The 21,276-nt window shown below is 39.2% G+C and overlaps 1 protein-coding gene across 9 annotated transcripts in view; it reads right to left on the bottom strand.

Moving 5' to 3' along the window:
- Nucleotides 1-626: 626 nt before the first annotated feature.
- The window catches only part of MID1 (midline 1), a 317,531-nt gene continuing 296,881 nt past the window's right edge, over nt 627-21,276 (bottom strand). For 7 of the 9 annotated variants that reach the window (XM_027822566.3, XM_037900037.2, XM_043537805.1 and 4 more), the window contains 4 exons: nt 19,036-19,179; nt 6,301-6,462; nt 3,287-3,494; nt 627-1,937 (listed from right to left, as the gene is read on the bottom strand). In XM_027822566.3, coding sequence (XP_027678367.1) covers nt 1,589-1,937; nt 3,287-3,494; nt 6,301-6,462; nt 19,036-19,179 — 863 coding nt within the window. In that variant the 3' untranslated portion in view covers nt 627-1,588. Of the gene's footprint in view, nt 1,938-3,286; nt 3,495-6,300; nt 6,463-14,743; nt 15,915-19,035; nt 19,180-21,276 lie in introns of those variants that run through there. The other 2 variants (XM_043537806.1, XM_043537807.1) reach the window with 1 other exon arrangement.

Consider the following 21,276-nt stretch of genomic DNA (forward strand, 5'->3'; position numbering starts at 1 on the left):
TTTTGGGCCCAGTGGTGAACAAAGTGCATTAAAGTGTCGTTTTCAAAGGACACCCAAAGCAAGGTTTAAAATGACTGAGCCAACCCTTTCATTACGCTTGTATTCCATTTCTCCTTATTCTATGAAGGCATGTTTTCATCCTTTGCATATTATCAACAAAACCCCATTCACTATCTCTCTAGGAACATCTTTAAAAGGCATCATACCATCTTCCACATTTCAAATGTTTCTCAGGAATCTCCCAAATGATAATTTTATACAGAAATATTGTAATACTCACAAAGGGTCCTATTCATGTTTTAAAAAATTAATGGGCAAAATTCAGCTTTGGGATATATAGTGCGTACAGCTTCTACTTATCTCAGTGGAGTTGCAGCCACTAACACCAGGGCTAACTTAGATCCCATATGTGCAGGTGAAACTCAGACAGACAAACGTTCCTGCTGCAAAGCTGTCATTTACTCCTCATTCACAAAGAGAACTCTATCCCTTCAAACAACCCAATGCAACAATACGCATTTTTTGTTTCATTGGCTGATTTTATGATGAACGTCAGTACAGTGCTTCTCAATGCAACATCCATATACCAGATATCTTTGCTCTTCTTTATTGATACACTACAGTGCGATGCACTGAAACTCTTGCATTTAGTTTAAAATCAGTTGTAAGTAGTCCATCTCTCATTTCAGATGTATGGGCTTGGATTGTTGTGGTGTACCTGTAAAATCAGTGATATACACCCACACCTCGACCGTCAGAACTAAGCCATCTCCAATTATAATGGAACCTTAAATGACACATCATTTCATCAAATCAGGATATAGTCAGACCTTGGATTGGTTGCGCTGCTCCAATGTTGCTGATTTTCTGAGATGATATCAGTCTTACAAATCCTCAGTGATCTTACTGAACTTCCCAGAGACAAAAGTGAAGCACCGATAGATGGGAATCACTGGATGATTTATCCATTGACATTTCTAGAAGGGATTCCATATGTTTCTTCATGAATAAGTTTTACATGCAGACCTATTAGTGAACAGAAGTAAAGAAAGCCTTCTTCTTTTGTTGTACTGGATAACTCCATTTCCTCCCTTGTTTATTTTATTTCATTTTTTTGGTATGCACATTCTGGTGTGCAAAACGGAAGTAGAGAGATGTTGCACACAATAAGATTGGAGTTTAATGTAAGATCAACAGTATATCAATGTGTCCGCTGCACAGTTTCCAGGAAACAAAATTCCTGCTAGTTGTCCCTTGTAAAATAAAACTGTAGAAAAGGCTTTAGTGAATGGGGCCCTTAATGTGCAAAAGCAATGAATTGTAATCCAAATAGCCAAATTGGGGAGTTCTTTATATAAATAATTTATAAATCTTCCTGTAAGAGACTAAATACAAAATAGTTCTGAGAAATTATTAAAGCCATTTCTTGCCCTTTAATGCAAAATACACAGCAAAGAGAGATACCCACTTTCAGTTCTGGCTGGAATCATCAGGGATGTTTTGTACGCCACATATTCAAATAGCTCCTGTGGGCAGTATTTTTGCAGTCCACTGGAAAACTGACATTATATCCCTTTGCTTTTAGCAGTCACGGAAGCTGCTCAGTGCAGTCTAAGTGATCTGGGATAGGCAGGCCTGTTATAATTGTCAAACATTTATTCCACACAGTGAATGTGGGGCACACAGGCTGTGCAAAGGTTATGTCAAAAGTGTAAAGGTGTAGAGAGTTCAAAGCATCATAAAAGGCAAGGGAACCGTTGTCGTAGTCCAGCAAAATCCCAACACGACGGAGGTGAGGAGCAGGCTCGATAGGAATTTCTTTGCTGTTATGTCTCACCACCCAGGCATTATTACAACGGCAAAGCACCCAAGAGGCAGAATTCTTTCCGATCCACTCATGTTTTGGCGCGGTCTTGTAAGAAATACCAATTGCATACCTGTAAAACAAAAACAGTCTAGAAAACCAATGGTTTGTGCCATGCTGTTTTTTATCAATAACGGCTAAACTTTACCCTGAAAGACTCTAAGGAATGCATTGTCCTCTTTTGTTTATGCATGTTACGTTCTCATTGAGTGAAGGATAACCATAATACCACGTTTAATTAATATTCCTCCCTGCTCCCAATGTTGTGACTGGCAGGTCATGCAAATCTTGTCATCCACATTGCTATTTACAGTTTGGATGCTATGGCAATTTTTGGAACACTTAGCTAATGATAAAGGCCTTTTTTATTGACAAGGAAAATTGCTGCACGCTAAACAGCTCAGAGTTCTAATCCTTCGTCTGGAAATTTCCATTCCTGAACAGAAGAATATAGGGCACGTTAATGAAATAAACCAAATAACTTTCTATTGTTGCATTTGCTATTAATGTGATCTCCTATTGCTGATTTAATACATGGTGCAGCAGAAAGAGGAGAAAAAGCATCAAAGTGTACATGGAATGCCCATTTCTGCCTTCATAGAACCTCTTCTGCCAGGTCTCTGTGAGGTATGTAGATTCAAGCATCAAGTTTATTGGATTGAGCATTGGGCCATATGAGGCAACTGTAGGAGACAACATTCCTTTGCCAAACAAGTGTTAGGATTGGTGGGATGTCCTGGCGAAACAGACTAAGACAATGACCTCCAGGGGAAGTCTCATCATTGGGCACCCTGCATGAAGGCCTGATTTTCCCTGTAGGGAAGAAGCTTTTATGGCTTACATTCCTCAAGTGGAAGCAGGGGCTAACCTCATATGTGTTATTGTAGGTTTGTTCTATATCAGCTGTGTTTTGTTGCTTTATGCTAAATACACTATTAAGCATTTTTCTGCCTGTTATGTGGTGGCATTAGCAAATGTGCACTTTTCTTTGTACGGAAGGTGGGCACTCCAGGCCCCACCAATTTTCCATTCCATTTATTTCTAGCACTATCACAACCCTTGAATCCCATGTCATGGTGTCTCTCTTTCTGACCAAACACTGTGGATACAGCTACCCCCAGAGGCCACAAACCCTGTTCCACATGACATCCAATGAAGGGATGCTCCTCTTCATCCCCTACACCGTACAGCCCACTGTGGGACATGTATTCACAGCATTCCCATTCTCTAGGGATATTGGAACCAAATCTGACTCCCCTGTGTAGCAGTTACCACTGGACCATCAAGCTGCTTTCATATTCAATCTGTTATTCTTACTGAAGAATGATGTTTCAATTTTGTTTAGGAAGCACTGACATGTACTAGCATGGAAACAAATGCAACTTTTTCTGGTACTACAGTAATTAAAAATGTGACACATACCATGTACTCCCACTTATAACCACTTCCCAGTAATGCCGTCCACTGTCGATAAACACATTTCCAGCTATTCCATAGCTCCCTTGGCTGGTGAATCGCTCGGGTGTGTGGCTCTTTTTGGAAGAAGTTTCATCACGCTCCACTGTCAGGTTATCATGGGACACCTTCAACTTTCTGTGGGCAGACTTGGGGTCCAGTTTAAATGGCTGGCCTGGGCACACACAGAAGGATGACAAAGGAAAGGTTTGTTTAATTTTAATAAACACACGTAAGGTCATATATTTGAATAATAAAATCTGGATGTTAAACAGATAAGACTATATAATATGACACGTTTTCTTCTCTGGAACATTACCCTGGACTGAAACAGGCCCAGACTTAAATATACCAGTTCAAATTGCCTTCTAACTCAACAAAAGGATGATCTTTGTCGATTAGTGTTCAGATAGATTGAAGTACTAGCTATATCTAAGAAGAGCCCCGTGTTAAAGTCATGCTCATTGTCTGAGCTAACTTGAATACTCTAAATCAGCGGTTCTCAAAGCCGGTCCACTGCTTGTTCAGGGAAAGCCCCTGCCGGGCCAGACCGGTTTGTTTACCTGCCGCGTCCGCAGGTTCTGCCGATCGCGGCTCCCACTGGCCACAGTTCACTGCTCCAGGCCAACGGGGGGGGCTGCGGGAAGCAGGGCGGGCCAAGGGATGTGCTGGCCGCCCTTCCTGCAGCCCCCATTGGCCTGGAGCGGCGTACTGTGGCCAGTGGGAGCCGTGATCGGCCGAACCTGCGGACCCGGCAGGTAGACAAACTGGTCCGGCCTGGCAGGGGCTTTCCCTGAAGAAGCGGTGGACCAGCTTTGAGAACCACTGCTCTAAATCTTTCATGTAATTGAAATTACAATTGAATTGCAATAAACACGCAATCTCTCATTATGACTTTTTTTGTTATACACTAGATTTTAGAGTGCCTCACGTTCTTATTAGTTTGCCAAGAATGAAAAATTACAATAATAGCTTTATCACTATTGCAAAAAAATGTATTACTTCATAATCCCATAAAATGAAGTTTGAAAATCAGAAGAAGTTCTATCCTGGTCTGTTCATTCACTCTCTCGGTTTTATTTACACTGGGTTGCCGACAATCACGGATATTGTGAATTAAAACGAAGGAAATGAACTATAACTTGGTCCAAACAATATGGTGTAAAAACATTACTGTTGTTGCTGTTGGCAGGTATCTTCTGCCATAGCACAGGGTGTGTAGACAATAACAGGAAGCAGTTTGGTAAACCGAACTCTGTAGATACATAATGCCTGCTCTGACTCTGACAAGCTTACCTGAGTTAAAAAGCAGAAAGATCTTTTTACTTCTGCCAGAGAATTTCTGAAGGACAACTGGTAAAAATATACCACCAGTGGCCAAAAGAGTCTTTTTTTCTCCTTTATCCTCTTTCATATAAAGGCAAATCTTCTTATAAGTGGAAGATCTGATTACACGAGTGGGGAGTGGAAATGAGCATTCTCAGTGGCTCTGTGACCTTACGCTATTGATAAATGTGCACTTTAAATCAAGATGTGAATTCCTTAGTGTTTGTGAAAGAAGAGCTAAGTAATTCTTATGCAGGGGAATTGAAATAATTGAAGTTGGCATAAAAAGATGAATGAAATAGATCTGAAAAGTGATATTCAACATGCTTTATTTCAGATCTCTAGGAAATCAGAAAGGCTAAGCATTTAAAGGAAAAGGTTAGGCCAACACTGTCTCAATCACTATTACTTTGATACTAAAGATGAAGGAATGGTTTTAGATGTAGGGGTATCTTTTCTTTCATAACATACATAGAATTATGCAGATAACAAGGGTAAGATTTACATGTGTCATAGCCTATGTTCTAAAGGGTCTTTTCCCCACCGATGCTAACAGTATCTGCTTGCTTCTACCACTGGGTATCAGCAAAATACCTTCTACATGTCTCTCTACCTGTTTTCTCGTCTTTGTATTAGTGAAGTATCATCTGAAACATGTCTTTCTCTGTACTGGTTTGCATCAGGCCAGATCATGTCACAGGTACCTGACGATAAACACTGCTTGTCTGTCACATTGTGTCTCGAAGTGAAAAGAGAAGAAAGTTTGCCATTTCCCATATGGGTCCTTCAGAGGAAGGGAAATGCCTGCTTTACTTAAAACTGTATTTACTGCTACATACATTCTTTTTAGTAGCAGATGTTGTTTATATACGTCGGTAACTTAGGGATAGAGTGCTGGCCAGCTAGACAGGGGAGGAAGAAGAAACGCACCAGCTCCCCCAGAGTAATCTCCCAACACTTTCATTATCCCCCAGCAACTGCCCCTCCAGCCCCAACATTCTCTACCCAACACCCAAACTCATCTGTAGTCTAAAAGGATCATGGGATTGGCTAGGGAATGACAAGAAACCACAGATGGAAAAAAGCTTAGAACCACTGCTTTAAAGTGCTATGCTATATCCACTAATAATTTTGTTCAATTACTTTCTTAAAAGTGAGATCTCTGATTCCATCACCTCCACATAGTTTTTATAATAAATTCAGGGAGGCTCCCAATATCATAAAACAGGGATCCAAGAGGACCCAATTTAGCTCATTTTAACAATATAATGACCATCCTATTAAATGTATAAAGAAATAAAATGTCCTATAACGGTAGAAGAAAAGGGCAAGACAATATGAGAAGTAATAAAAAAAAAAACCCCAAAGAAACCTTTTCAATAATTTCTTCTTGATGTTGCTACTGCTAGTGGTATTTTCAATGATGTGGACACTTCAGTGGACCTCCAGAATAAAAGAGATCCCTGTGTTGTCATGTTGAAGACTCTGGCAGTCTTGAATGGGGTGAAAAATAAACAGCTTAAGTGCAAAGCACTTTAAACAAGGCAACTTGCTTTATACTCCTGCGCCTTTCAAGTATCAAACCTATGAAGGACAGTGGGGAGGAGAGGGAGTGTGGGAGTGCCGGTGTGTTTGCTGGATTCCCTGTTACTCACTGTTTGTCTTCAGCTTGCCTGGCTCACTGTTTCGGCTGCCCGCCTGATTAATGGCCTTGACAATGAAGATGTACTTAGTGCCACTCTGTAACCCATGCACTGTGTAGTGGTTTTGTTTGATATTTGGAACAATCATCCAACTGTCGGCTGAGTTACATAAACCTGTAATTTCAAACCAAACACATTAGTCATAACATACTAAATACTTTGTAACTGATGGAGACATACTTTGAACACTCACGAATATTTACATTAACCTGAAAAGGAATTATTAAACAATCCACAAGACACTTGCCTCTTTCTTTACTTAAGTGCTTTACTTAAGTGCTGAACCAACCGGTTCACTAATTTCCACTGACGCATTTCACCTGCACCCAACCAGTGTACCTTTTAAAATCTTAGTATGTGAAACCAACCATGAAAAATGGACCTTTAAGAAATGATTCACTGATGTGTGGATACTCTGGGAACTTTCAATTGTCCCTAGACAAGGAATGGTTTATTGCTTAAGGATAGAGGATGTGGAAATGCCATCAGTCTGTTTTTTGACTTAATGAATTGAGTTGTATGCTTTAGGACTTAAAAGACTAATGTGACTCATTGCCATGAGGTTTGTTAAGGCATTTTTGCTGACAGTCCCTTAATGTTCATTTTTGAGGACCTGAAGCAAGTTGTTGGTGGAGAGATCTCAACTGCAGATCTTACGTCTCTTGGGGGTCTATCAGAGCCTAAGTTTGTTAGACTTCAGGGTATTGTGCAAGTGTCATCTTTTCAGTCTACCCTCTGCCAAATGGATGTAATTGCATGCTTTATAATTTATTTTGCTACTTTTCTGATTTCTTTCCAAGTGGTTAGTTGGCTTTCCACTATATACAATTATAAACTTTTATTGTGTGTGAGATGCATCCAGATGAGGGTATAACATAGAAGGAAGCTAAGAAGGAAAGAAAAACGTAGGCTAAACCAAAAGGGGAAAACGTCCCACAGTGAGATCTATTAAGCTGTGGAAGTGTTTCCTACAAGATTTGATGGAAGCCTCATTGAGACAAATCATTTACTAGTACTATGTGTTTAAAACAGTGCTTGGTATAATAGGCCCCAGTCTAATTAGCTTCTAGGTACTCTTGCATTATAAACATTTATAGAAATAACAATGATGTTAATAATTATATATGCATGTAATTACATTATATAAATAATAATTAGAATAATAATTTAAGACTGGAAAATATAACAAAAAGGACAATCTTGCACTGGATGAGAAGATTGAAGTTCTTTTCAGGCTTTAACTTCATTGGGGCTGGAACACATTCTAAAAGCCAGAATATTTTCAGGGCAGTTTTGACCTTTTATCCTGCCTTTTACCAGGGGAGCAGGGAACATGGATGGATAGTGACTTTTACCAGTTGACAATAGACTCTTTTATACATGAAGATACACTGGTGCCAGTACAAAACCTTTTGAGAAAAAAAAAGTGAAGAAAGAAAAAACACACACAAGGAGATCATATAAAAAAGAACTATGCTGATAGGGTACAGAGACTTGAATAAATTCAGAGTTACATTGGAAATTCTCTTCCTAACTCAGGCTGTTTTGTTTTTTTGTTTGCAAGCCCATTCAGGATCGAGTTTAGGACTCATCTTTTAAATTCTTAACTGTGTTGCTTTGTCTCTATGGTCTTTCATTAGTTCATTCTTTCTATCTTGGTACTTATCTAGCCTTCATCACCACAATATCAGAGTGCCTCACAATTATTAATGGATTTTATCCTCACAACAACGAAGGGAGGTATTACCTTTATTTTCCAAATGGGGAATTGAGGCAGAGAGAGATGAAGGCCCATATTTTTATAGATATTTAAGCACTGCGGCACTCAGCATTGCAATGCCTAATTGATTTAGGAGCCTAATTTTCAATTTCATAAAGGGATTTAGGCAGGATTTCATCTCCTAAATGTCTACATCCATTTTGAAAATGAGAGTTAACCTCCTAAAACAGTTAGGTGCTGCAAAGCTGAGCGCCACAACACATAAATACCTATAAAAATCCAGACCTGAGCATACGCCTACACTGCAATAAAAATCCCACAGCACCGAGTCTCAGTAGATGTCTACACTGCAATTTTATAGCCACACAGCTTGAGCTCCGCAAGCCCAATCAGTGGCCATGGCCTGAGTCTTTTACTACTGTCAAGATTCCTCCCCCACTCTGAACTCTAGGGTACAGATGTGGGGACCTGCATGAAAACCTCCTAACCTTACTTTTACCAGCTTAGGTTAAAACTTCCCCAAGGTACAAATTAATGTTATCCTTTGTCCTTGGAATATCCACTGTCACCACCAAACTCTAACTGGGTTTACTGGGAAACGTAGTTTGGACATGTCTTTCCCCTCAAAATCCTCCCAACCCTTGCACCCCACTTCCTGGGAAAGGTTTGGTAAAAATCCTCACCAATTTGCATAGGTGACTACAGACCCAAACCCTTGGATCTGAGAACAATGAAAAAGCATTCAGTTTTCTTACAAGAAAACTTTTAATAGTAATAGAAGTAAATAGAAGTAAAGGAATCACCACTGTAAAATCAGGATAGTAGATACCTTACAGGGTAATTAGATTCAAAACATAGAGAATCCCTCTAGGCAAAACCTTAAGTTACAAAAAAGACACACAGACAGGGATAGTCATTCTATTCAGCACAGTTCTTTTCTCAGCCATTTAAAGAAATCATAATCTAACACATACCTAGCTAGATTACTTACTAAAAGTTCTAAGACTCCATTCCTGTTCTATCCCCGGCAAAAGCAGCGTATAGACAGACACAGACCCTTTGTTTCTCTCCCTCCTCCCAGCTTTTGAAAGTATCTTGTCTCCTCATTGGTCATTTTGGTCAGGTGCCAGCGAGGTTACCTTTAGCTTTTTAACCCTTTACAGGTGAGAGGATTTTTCCTCTGGCCAGGAGGGATTTTAAAGGGGTTTACCCTTCCCTTTATATTTATGACAACTACAGTGTAGACATACATTAAGTGACTTACCCAAGGTAAAACACCTGGACTGAGTCAGCAATTGAACCCAGGTCTCCTAACTCCCAGACTAGGTCCATAGCTTTCACACCATTCTTCTTCTTACCAAGCTGCAGTGCCACTAAACTGACTTTTTTGTATTTTATCTTGTAGAAAGCAGACCTGGAATGTCTGCAGATTTCCAATTTTCTGTGGCCTATTCTAACACATCAAGCATACTGGTATTTTGATACTAAATACTGTCAAGATGAACAACAACTGTGTTTACCCATCTTGAAACATTTTTTTGTTTGTTGTTTTACAGCAAAAATAAATTCTGGTATCTTCTTTGTTCGTAAGCCAGTGAGCTCCCTGACCCTATTTACGTCTCCCAAACATCCGCTACACGAGTTTTAAACTGTAAGGAACAGTTTGCAGCACTCAGTTTTTTCACAAAGATGTTGGAAGATTAGATCAGACAAATCCATCATCCACCTGTCCCCTGAGAAAAGAACCCAGTGCTTTCCTTGCAGAGGCTCCAGTGCTGTCTAGCACCGATAGTATGGTGCCTACAGCAGTATCTCTCCATTCCCTGTTCTGTCTCTGAAACAGATCTACTGAGTTTTGTTTTTTATTCTATGAGTGAGTTTTTTGCTCATGAGAGAAGGGAAGTAAAAGCAGCACTGGGCATGATCCCAGCACAGGGCAGGGAAGTAAGCTACCAATTGCATTACACTGCTCAGACCATCCTCCTGGTCTTTGACTACCAAATATACTGATACTATAGAAAATTAGCACGAGTTATGCAGCAACTGCTGTTGCTAGTTGTTACTCTGTTATTCTGAATTAAACAACTGGACCCTGACCCGACAGGCCTCTAGGCACTATTGCAATAACAGTGTTGAATAACAAGGGCTTCGAGAGAGAATTTAATAATGCACCAAAAGGGTTTTGATTCTCATTAGGAAGGATAATCCGATGCTGTGGATAGATACCGTTTTAATAAAATATTTCTGAAGGATTTCAGCGCTTTAATAGTGGTCCTTCCCTCCAGCTTTTGCGATGTTAATGCCATACTTGATTGACGTCCCACTGGAACCAATGGAATATCATCTAAATGAGGTCCTATTCCTGCTCCCATTAATATCTAAGAAAGTTTGCTGCCAACTTCAACGACTGAAGGGTTAGGCTCCTTCCTATGGTGGTATGCCTAGAATCTACCCAGTGTCCACAACAACAACAACAGTCATGTGCAACCTCGCAAGCTCACGCCTTGATTCAGGAAAGCAATACTATTCAGCTGTTCTGACCCATTGAAGTTAATGGGACTCAAGGAAGGATTTCAGCTTGTAATTAAGTGCTTTCCTGAATTGGGGCCTCAGTCACCACCAGCACATTCATTATTTTAGCTCCGTTCTATAAGAACAAATCTGCCCAACATGCAGTTTAAAAAAAAAAAAAAAAAGAATCCCTTCCAGTAGTGGTTTCAGAACATTCTGCAATCAGAGACTCCACATCAAGCACTGGAAAAATACAGGGTTTGACATTGGGCAGGCTCGGGCCCTATTTCAGTTGCGGTTACACCGTGCTATACAGAGCTGCTTTTTAAAAACTGGTTTAGGGAGGGATCCTGCCTGGTGCTGAACACCCCCACCACAGTGATGAACATGGTCTGTTGCTGTTAAGTGACTGGGGATGGAAGGAACTCAGCTCACAGGATGGACTCAGAGCCTCACAGAATAAGGCCATGAATGCCCTGGCTGGGATGATTTAATTGGGGATCGGTCCTGCTTTGAGCAGGGGGTTGGACTAGATGACCTCCTGAGGTCCCTTCCAACCCTGATATTCTATGATTCTATGATTGATTCTATGAATGGCCACCAGATCCATTCACTTCTTTTTCAATTGCTTCTAGAGTCTGATCCTGCAAAGCACTGCATACCTCCTGGACAGTGCTGAGAGCCTTCAGCTCCCACTGACTCAGCTCATCACGGGAGGTGCTCATCGCAGCAAGATCCAACCCTTAGTGCTGGGTATGCCCCATCCTTCCAGGCCCATGTTAGGTAGGCAGTGATAGTGAGAGTTATGCTCCTCAGTACTGTGTTAGTTTTGTTGAGACAGTAATTGCCATTTATTAAATGACCTGGAAATCTGAGATCTGTATCAATCCCTAGAACTCTCTAATTAAAGCACATTTTTGTAGCTTGCCTTGGAACCATTTGACAACATTAAAAACTGGATGCAATCCATCAGAGGATGATGAAGTTAAAATGATCTCAATAAAATCAGTCTAAACTTGCATTCAAACAGGCATGTGAGGAATTGTAAAAAAATGCAGATACATTTGTTATGGGTTTCACCATCTAGATTTACATATGTTACATATGTACATATGTTACATATTAGCTATAAAATTAACTATATGTACATATTAGTTATTAAATTATTTAACAATCTGAATATTAATTTAGACCCCAGGATCTTGGCATAACTATACCACTCTAAGGCATCAGGATATCTTGCTACTAGAGGGTCATTGAGAAAACTTCTGCAGCCTGTGTCTATTGATCTAAAACAGAATGTTTTTAAATAGAATATTTTTGGGTCAAAGCTTTGTTTAGTCACGTGGCAGGCTCCCAAGGACAATCATCAATGCCCCATTCAGGAGGAAACTTAAACACATGGTTAACTCTATCCATATAAACACATGTTTAAATTTCATTTGAATAGGGATGCTTTCCTGAATGGGGGCCTTGATGATTATCCTTGGAGGGCTGTCACATGACCAAACAACTCTTTGGCCCCAAAAGCTGAAAAAGTAAAGTTATGATGATGTCCTCCAACTGCAATTATAATATGATCTAATGTCTAAGTACAGACAACCAACAAGAGTCATATAAAACTATTATTTATGAGAGAATATTTTGTTTAGTCCCCCACTCTATTCCAGGGGCAGACATAATAGAATAGCCACTTCTTTTAAGAAATGGAGAAAATTAGGAACGGAGGAGAATGGAGTGAATATGGAACAAGCGTTGGACAGGCAAGCCTGGAAAAGACTGATCCAGCACCCTGACCCCAGTTAGCTGGGAAAAGGGGAAAAAGAGGATTAGGAATGATCAGCCAACTCAGCAACCTGCTTGTGTGAACATTTCACAGGTCTCTAGGATTTGCTACTAGGACCGTGTGCATCCTTGACTCCCTACCATGGCCAATAGTTTAAATGCCACAGCAACACCATTAAGCTTTATGCACAGGTGTAGAAGAAGCAGCTGAGAGACACGACTGCTCCTAATCACAGCATGTGCACATATTGTTTGTAGATTCAGGTTTCCTGTTTCAGAAATCTAGGGCTTTAAACATTAAGAATTACGGCTCCTGCAGGTGGCAAAACAATGTATGTATCCTAGAAGAATTTAGGGAATTTAAATTACATCCTGAAATGGTGCAGTGAGTACAGTGATGCCCATGCAGGATGTGTGAGTTTTCGCTGAAAAAAAAAATTAAGTTTTCTGCAATCTGGAGGTAATAATTTGTAAAGCTATTTCCCCAGGGTTGGTTGCTGACGCACTTGAAAAACCAGACGGGAAAAATCCCAATGTGTAAATGCTACTAAAATTTACACTGTTTTAACAAAACACTTTTCTTTTTAAACTACACCAGGAACACAAAAGTCACAGGAAGGTTATCTAATCTCCCAAGAATTTTAATTGTTTAAAAATGCTTTATTTCAATAAATTTACTACCAACTCACATCAGTGGAGCAATGACAGTGGGAGAAGGTGACAGATATATAACTTTCCCCCTCCACATTCCCACATGGATGAAATTAATATAGACAGAATTTCTGTTAAATACATAACAATTTTTCCTAAGCAATATGATCTTTGAACACTGTTTTAACAGTCTGGTTTTATCCCACATTTGGAACATTGGCTATTATACATTCAAGAGATACTCACTGAGAAAGTACTATGGAATTTTTCTTAATATACAAAATCTCTTTTAATCAGTTAAAGAATTATATGAAGAGACATAGTAAAATTTTCATAATTTCATAGTTCTCAGTAATGTCAAAGACAAAGTCTTGTTGACTTTCAGTGGAGTTAACTATTGAAAAATTCATCCTTGCAATTTCTTTAGGTCCAACAGTTTACCTAGCTAAAGATAAAAATTCTATTCTCCCGCTATTCTTTGGGTGCTCAAGGCCATAATAAACAAACAGTGAGGATAACAACAATAAATAATTTGTTACGTTCTAGCGATGTGTTCAGTACTCTTACAAAAAACAGAGGAAAACACAACCTGTGCCCCAAGGAATACACCGAAACAGCTCAGACAGTTAAGTGCCCAAGGGAGACAAGCACCCAGCCTCTATTGAATTTCCGTGGGAGTTGGGTACCTAGCCCCCTCAGGCACTTTTGAAAATCTCAGACTAAAGACTTAATTCTCATTTACACTAAGGTCTCTTTACATTGTTCTGGCAGTGTAAAGGGCCTTAAAGTGGGAGTAAACGAGAATCAGGCCCTAAATGTACCATGTAAACCAGCATATGGTTCTAGATTAGGACCTGATCCTGCAATTGGATCCATGGACCCTGCCCCTAAGAGTGTAAACTGTCCAAGAGATAAAACAATCTAACTAGACAAAGGAAGTATTGTTTTCCCCATTTAAAAGGGGACCTTAGAAGGGGACCTAAGATGATCAAAGTCACATGGAAAGTCTATGACTGGGCTGAGAATTGAATACAGATCTCCTGAGTTCCAGTCCAGTAGATTAACCACATGACCATCTGTCCTCTCTTTTTGTGGGACAGGGATAAACTTCCTCTATGATGGAACTCCTGGGGGTTGTAGCCATCTAACTCAGGGTAGATTTTCACTTTATATTGTATCTTTAAATATATAATAATAGAATTAATCTTTTGCCTCCTGTATTTGGTCTTGGAGAGAGAGAGCCATGAGTGTTGTTCAAAAACACATTGTGCTGCATACAGTGAAGACAAAGAGTTGAAAGCTGACCTTTACGGTAGTGTACTAAAGCAATTCTATGAAGTTAAAAAAGTACTAGGTTTTTTACATGATTTATGTTTCACATGATTTAAAAGGGGTAAAAAAATTATACTGCATGCAAAGCAACTAGCACACAGTAATTATGAAAAGGCATTTACAGTATTTAGATTACAGATGATTAGCTACTTCTCAGAGATGCTAATGTGCAAACAGCTCCTCAGATAATATTAGCTTTGAGAATAACTACTGTAATAAAAAGCTGCTTAATTTAAAGTTCTACACTGTTACAGAAACAGTACTGCCAGGTCTTTGGTAGTCAAGAAATTTGGCCACATTTGGAAATAATCTTTCCTGTATTAAATAGGGCCTGGATCAAATTTTAACCTCCAAATTTATCAGTTAATAAAAGATATTATAATTTATTATGTTGGACACAAAATGCATCAGTAAAGCTTAGGTTTGTTTTTCTTGCTGAATTCATAATAATCTCTTAATAACGTATGCTTTTGCTGAGGGAAATGTAGTAAAGACAGGAAAGTGTAGCAAATCTGGCAATGCAGGTCTAAGAAATGGATTCCAAAACAACAGCTTACATAAGTAGAATGTGTGGGTACGAATCCAAAGTAATTCACATAGCCTCTGGGGAAAGAAGCCTATTGGCCTGATACAGTACTCTAGCTACTTCCTCCTGACTAACTCATGGATAGAAATGGATAGACACTCTCTGCAGGAGGTAACCTGCAGGAAGAGCAGCCACTGCATGCATTGTTTGGGGGTGGCTGGGGAAGAAGTGAAGAATGCCTTTTACTATGTGGCAGTATGTAAATGCCACAAATATAGGGAAACCATCTTTTACTGGAACTCCATTATATTAAAATATAATAATTTGTTTTAGTAGATTGCAACGTGAAGACTGCATACCCAGCCACAGGGAACTTCCACTTATACTAAACTGTTTTGGGAAAAATAATTCACTGTAAGAGGGTTCCATTGAATACGCCATTTATTTCAAAATTCAAGAGGTTAACACTCCAGTATTCCAACTGCATTCTTGCAAAGTCAAATATAAAAACAGGAAGATTCACCTCCACTACAGGACAAAGAACATGATTTACATGAAGAAAAAACCCCATACACTCAAGAACACTCTGGGTAAAAACAGGAGGCTGGTGGACAAATCTCTGAGTATGGTTGGAAGTTGGACCTTATCATGTTACAGAGGTTTACATCAAAGAAATCAGGGCACGCTTGTAGGGATTCTCCCCTTGGAACTGGTATTTGCAAGAAGGAAATGGCATCTCCACTATGAGGCACAGGACTTTACCTCAGCCAGAGAGAAAAAAAGGAAGTTTTACAAGAAGTAAAACAATGTTTATACATTTTTTATGACCTAGAATAAAACTTTACAGTTCCATGGCTTACAGATGAAAGTAAAATTAAAACAAACAGCCACCCATTTTTCACTCTTGAGAGAGACCTGAAGAAGCCATAAACATTTTGGGAAATCAGTTTCTCCAAAGACCACAGGACTGATTCTGATTTCTGCTGGTATAAATCAAGAGAGGAAGTCCACTGAAGTCAGTGGAGTCGCAATGATGTAAAACTGGGGAAATAGGATAATTAGGTCCAACATATTGCCACAACATATCTACATTTGTCTGAAATATATAAAACACATTTTATAAAAAGCTCTCTGAAGATGTTTACTTGATTCATTAATTTTTATTTGATGCTTTAATGTTATTATGTATGGAAAATAGCAAGCGCGACAATTAAATTTTATAGCATACACTGAGCATTTCACACTATGCAATTCCAAAAAATTATCATATTACACCACCAAAACCCCATTAATACTTGTTTTGTAGATCAAAGCTCTCCACATGTGAAGCCTACAACATAGCCTTAAAAGGAGTTACTTTGTTGTTTATTCATTAGCAAACAAGGAACAGAAAGTGTCAGATTACAAAGGTGCAGAAACTGCAATCACTTCTGCCATCATTTATATTTGACATCAAACCCATCCCTAATGTTCTGCAGCTGACATGCTCTCTTTACCCCACAATATGCCTTCTGTCAGGCATAATACCATGTATGAAAATGGGTCAGAGAATAAGCAGCACACTGCATTGTTGCACAGTTCTGTCTGCTTGTTAGTGATTAATCAGAGAATCTTTTCTTTCTATTGTCTGCCTTGCTCTAATTCCTTTGAAGTACTCTTAAGCCTTTATTGCATGAAATCCATCAGTTAACCAGGGCGTACAAGTGTATACTGAAGTTTACTTGGCCTTTCTACTCAGCTCTATTAAGAATTTAGAGGCTGTTGACAAGAAGTAAGCATACAAGCGAAATACTAAATGCAGGGTTCATTCAAGTATTTGACAAGCACGTGCTTTCAATATTCCAGGATTCCTATTTATAAAATGATGCTCTATCCTGTGATAGCACTCATCTTCAGACCACTGGGCAGACTCCAGCTAAGTAATCCTCAGACAGGCCATTTAGAGGGGATAGTAAATGCTCACCCCATTTTAAAGAGGTAGGAACTAAGGTGGAGAGTGTGAGGCGCTTGACCATGGCCACAGGCGTCAGTGCTAGAACCTGGATTACATCCCAGGCTTCCAAGCCTGTGTTCAGACCACACCTCATTCCCAGGTGTTAACAGCAGGAATTGCACTTAGACACAGTACTAACTTTCATCAAAAAATCTCAAAACATTTATGACTATTCATCCTCTCAGTTCATCAGCCAGGTATTATTTCCATTATGCAGATGGGGAAAAATCATGCTGAAAATCACGGGACCCCACAAAGCCAGAGTTAGGCACCTGTGATCCCTATTACGTGGATGGGGAGAGATAGGTGACTAAGAATGGGACACACAAAAGCCAGCATGTTAGGTGAGGAGCTGCCTACACTAGCCAATGGGAGATGCCGATGTCAGAGGTGTGTCCTATGAGCCACCCCTCTCACAGAGATTGGTGCCTAAGTCCAAGCTGCAGGGAAGCACCTTTCTCTGCTTGTGATCCACAGCCAGAACCCCCTTTCCTGGAGTCAGACAGCTTAGGTGCCTGCCAGACTCCACACAAAACAGACAGGAAAAGACAGACAAAGCCTCCCATATTACATTTAGCCCTGCAATTATGGTACTCACCTGGGATGTGGGAGACCCCAGTTCAATTTTCTATCCTGCCTGAAGGGGAGAAGGGATTCACTCTGGGGTCTCCCACCTCTCAGGTGAGTGCCCTATGAATTATTCTAAAGTGGGGCTTTCTCGGTCTCTCCTTTTGAAGCCGTTCCACACTGTATAAATAATTAAATATGCACTGGGTCAGAGAGAGAGAGAGAGAGAGTGAGAATGCTGCTATAGTTCAGTGCCTAGGGCACTCCCTTGCGATGTGGGAGAACCCTGTTCACAGTCCTTCTCTTCAATAGACAGTAGGGAGCTTGAACCAGGGTTTACCTCATCCTGGGCGAATACCCTAATCACTGGACTACAGGTATAAGACAGGCAGCTTCCTCTTCCAAAAATCTGGGCTTTAAGTACCTAAGTCTCTTTGTGGATTTGGATCTATTTTAATAATTTACAGAAATAAAAATTAGAAGGTTCATTACTGGTAGAAGAGTTGCCTAGAAACAAGTTCACCCACAAGGAACAAGAAGTTATATTTGGTCTTTCATAAAACTCTTAGTATCAAGGCAAAGGAAAATGTTCTACTATAAGTCATATAGGACAATGCAAGGGTTAGTGTAATTATAAAAACTGAGTCAAATAAAATCACCATGTCAGTAGCTTTTCCCACTGATGTTTACTCCCTTTGACTTTAATACTCTGAGAGAAGCTTCACACCGAAATGAATCCCTACTTTCTGTAGCCCTACAGACAATGGAAGTTGGTAGGAAAACCTTATTTTTTATCCCTAAAGGTAAATTTTTTCAAAAGAACCTAAGTGACTTAGGAGCATGGGTCTAACTGAAAGTCAATGAGACTCAGACACTTTTGAAAGTGGGATTTAGGCTCCTTAGTCACATAGGTGCTTTTGAACATAAGCACTTGAATAGTCTTTGACCAAATCTTGCCTTCAAGCACATGAATAATCCCATTTAAATGAATAGTACTACTTGCTTAAAGTTAAGCACATGCTTAAATGTTTTGGCAGATCAAGGCATTAATCTAAAGAAATCAGATTTTCAAATGAGTACAGTTTTATTGGGTAATGAGTTGTTTTGAAATTCTCACCATAAGTGTTTGAATGGGAGCTATCGAGCGCTAAGTGTTTTAGAAAATCTGGCCCTGGCCCTCGCCATCTGGCTTTGCTTATACTGGCAATACGACTGTTCAGAATTTATAAATACAGTGCACATATTTTAAACTCACTTAACATCATACAAAGAGTCTAAAAAGTTATGAATACTGCTTCGCTCTTATGAGATGGATTGTATTTGTACCATTAGGAATCTATTATTGTTTTTTAAACTCCCATCCTACTACACTCCTAGCAAATGTATGCAAACAAGAAATTCAAGCCACACAAGTTTTGAATTTGAAAATCCTTTCAAAAGTCATTGGACTTTAAATATAGAAACAGAGCAATAAAAATGTATAGGAATTATGGTTTTTTTCTCCTTTTCTTCTTGACTTCTGTATATATTTGTATTTGAAGGTATGTAATTTACTGAAACTCACAATTAAACAGAACAGAAAATGAGAAGATTTATACTTACTAACTACATTAGCTTGTCCAGTAAAGATGGTATATTGCAGCTCATATGAGACCACACTGAACTCATCATCTGAGGTCCAGTGGACAGTGATTGTGTCGTAAGAAGCTGTACAGAGCTCTTCTCTAATGGTTGGCGGGTTAGGAGCTGTGAAAAACCAAGAACAACTGTTAGGGGAAGGAGCTGACGGACTCAGTAGGGTATTTTCCCTTTCACCTCTGAGATTAATGTGCAAATTTTAGATGGGATTTTATGGCCATATTGTGCCATAGATTTTTAGGCAGAACTTAGAAATGTAGAGTCGGAATCAATGTTCCCTGTGCAAATTTTTGTGTTTCTGTGCAAATTTTTGTGCGCGTGGTGTTTTGCCATGTGCGCAGGGTTTAGGATCTGCGTGCGCGTGCACAGTTTAGAGGGAACAGTGGTTGGAAGGGACCTCAGGATGCCAACTTCTTGCTAACATCAATGGGAACTTCTTAAAAACGGATGATTTGACCCTTAGATGGGTAGTTTAAAAATCAGTCTCCAGGAATTCCTGTCATAAAATTGCCACCATCCATGGGTGCAGATCTTAAAAATCCTTTCACATCTAAGTTGCTTTAATATGAATAGCCCCAATGAGGTCAGTGGTACTGATAAAAAGAAAAGGAGTACTTGTAACTCTCAGAGAAGGCTGTACAAAAATGATCCAATTGCACCTGAATTAAAAGTAAAGGAAAAAGTGGACTACACATGTTTTTTGCTGGCAGTTCTCAGACCGTCATGAGCACTTAAAAAAAACCCACAGTAGACGACTCTATTGTTCCTTTCCCAGCAACTTTATTTTAATGTAACCTTTTAAAAATTTTATTTTGCTATTAAATATGTTTATATTTTAAAGGTTCTATTTCCTTTATGTGTTATGCAAGGATTAAAGGGGTAGACTTTGTTCCAAACAGCGTTTTTCATTTATGTAAAAGAGGCAACTGCGAGGCACACGGAAATGCTCAAATGTGTTTCATGATCTGACCATGATTTGTGCTGCTCTAAATATTGTAGCACAGAAGCTTGTCAGCGTATTTTTTTCCAAACCGAGGAACCCTTGGGAATATGGGTATTAACAAAAAGGGAGGAAAATCAGCTAAAATAAGAACATTCATTCCAGAAGGGGAATTTAAGCAAAAGAAAAAGAAAACAATTCTCTGAAAGGGATATTGCTGCAATTTAGATAGTGTATAATAACTGACGATATATTGTGAAAGAGTCTATGGCAGTGTTGCTACCTTGAGTTCTCTTTGAAATACTAGAGGTTGACATTCATGGCTTTTAGAAAGACCTGACTTTCTATCAGAATAACTTACTATAGGTGTTTTTTTAAACTCTGTTGTACCTTATTCTTCCTCCTTCATATATTGCCATTCCTTCAGGTTAGAAAAATATCATTAAAAGGAAAAACTGATCTTCGTATTTAGGTTGGGGTATCCAATTTTGTGGGACTGTATTAAACTGAAATGCTTGTGCTTTCGTTCTCTTACATGCCTAGTGCAATAGGATCCCAATCCCAGTTGAGGCTTCTAGGCAGTACCATAGCACAAATAATAAATAATAATTTAAGGGAAAGATGATAGTTATTATTACTGATGGTTAAATGGTAACTACTATAAAACCTAAGGGAGGGATTTTCAAAGGAGCCTAAGAGATTGAGGCACCCAATTCCCATTGAATTTCAACAGGGATTGAATACCTAATTCCCTTCATCCACTTTGAAAACACCAGTGTGAATTTTCTCTTTTTGTGCACACATAGGGGTTCGCACTGAAGAGTATAGATATTCATGCTCTAAAATCACAGAATAGAGGGAGGATTTGAGACAGAGTGGGAGGATTTTATCCGATGCACCTGCTGTGTACTTAGCCTTCTCTGAAACTAGAATATGGGTGATGTTTCCGGAGCATTACTTATTTCATGAACCAGCTAGACTACAGTAGTATACATGGAATTCCTCAAGATGTGAGGGGAATTCCTTGCTTGAAAGTGTCTTTCCACATCTTTCAAATAAATTTAAACATCTGAATGTAAAATCCATCCTTGGACCTATAGCCCCTAGGGCTTTTGGTCTATAAAGCAATGAAATAGACTCATCTTTGTAAGTTGTTTATTCACCAGTGGTAAATGTAATAGGGCAATTTTCTTTAATTGATAATCCAAGTACCAATTTATCTTTAAAAAAATTAACTATTTCAGAACATCATGAGTGAGGAAACA

Source organism: Chelonia mydas, chromosome 1, assembly GCF_015237465.2.
Source record: "Chelonia mydas isolate rCheMyd1 chromosome 1, rCheMyd1.pri.v2, whole genome shotgun sequence".
Lineage (NCBI taxonomy): Eukaryota > Metazoa > Chordata > Testudines > Cheloniidae > Chelonia > Chelonia mydas.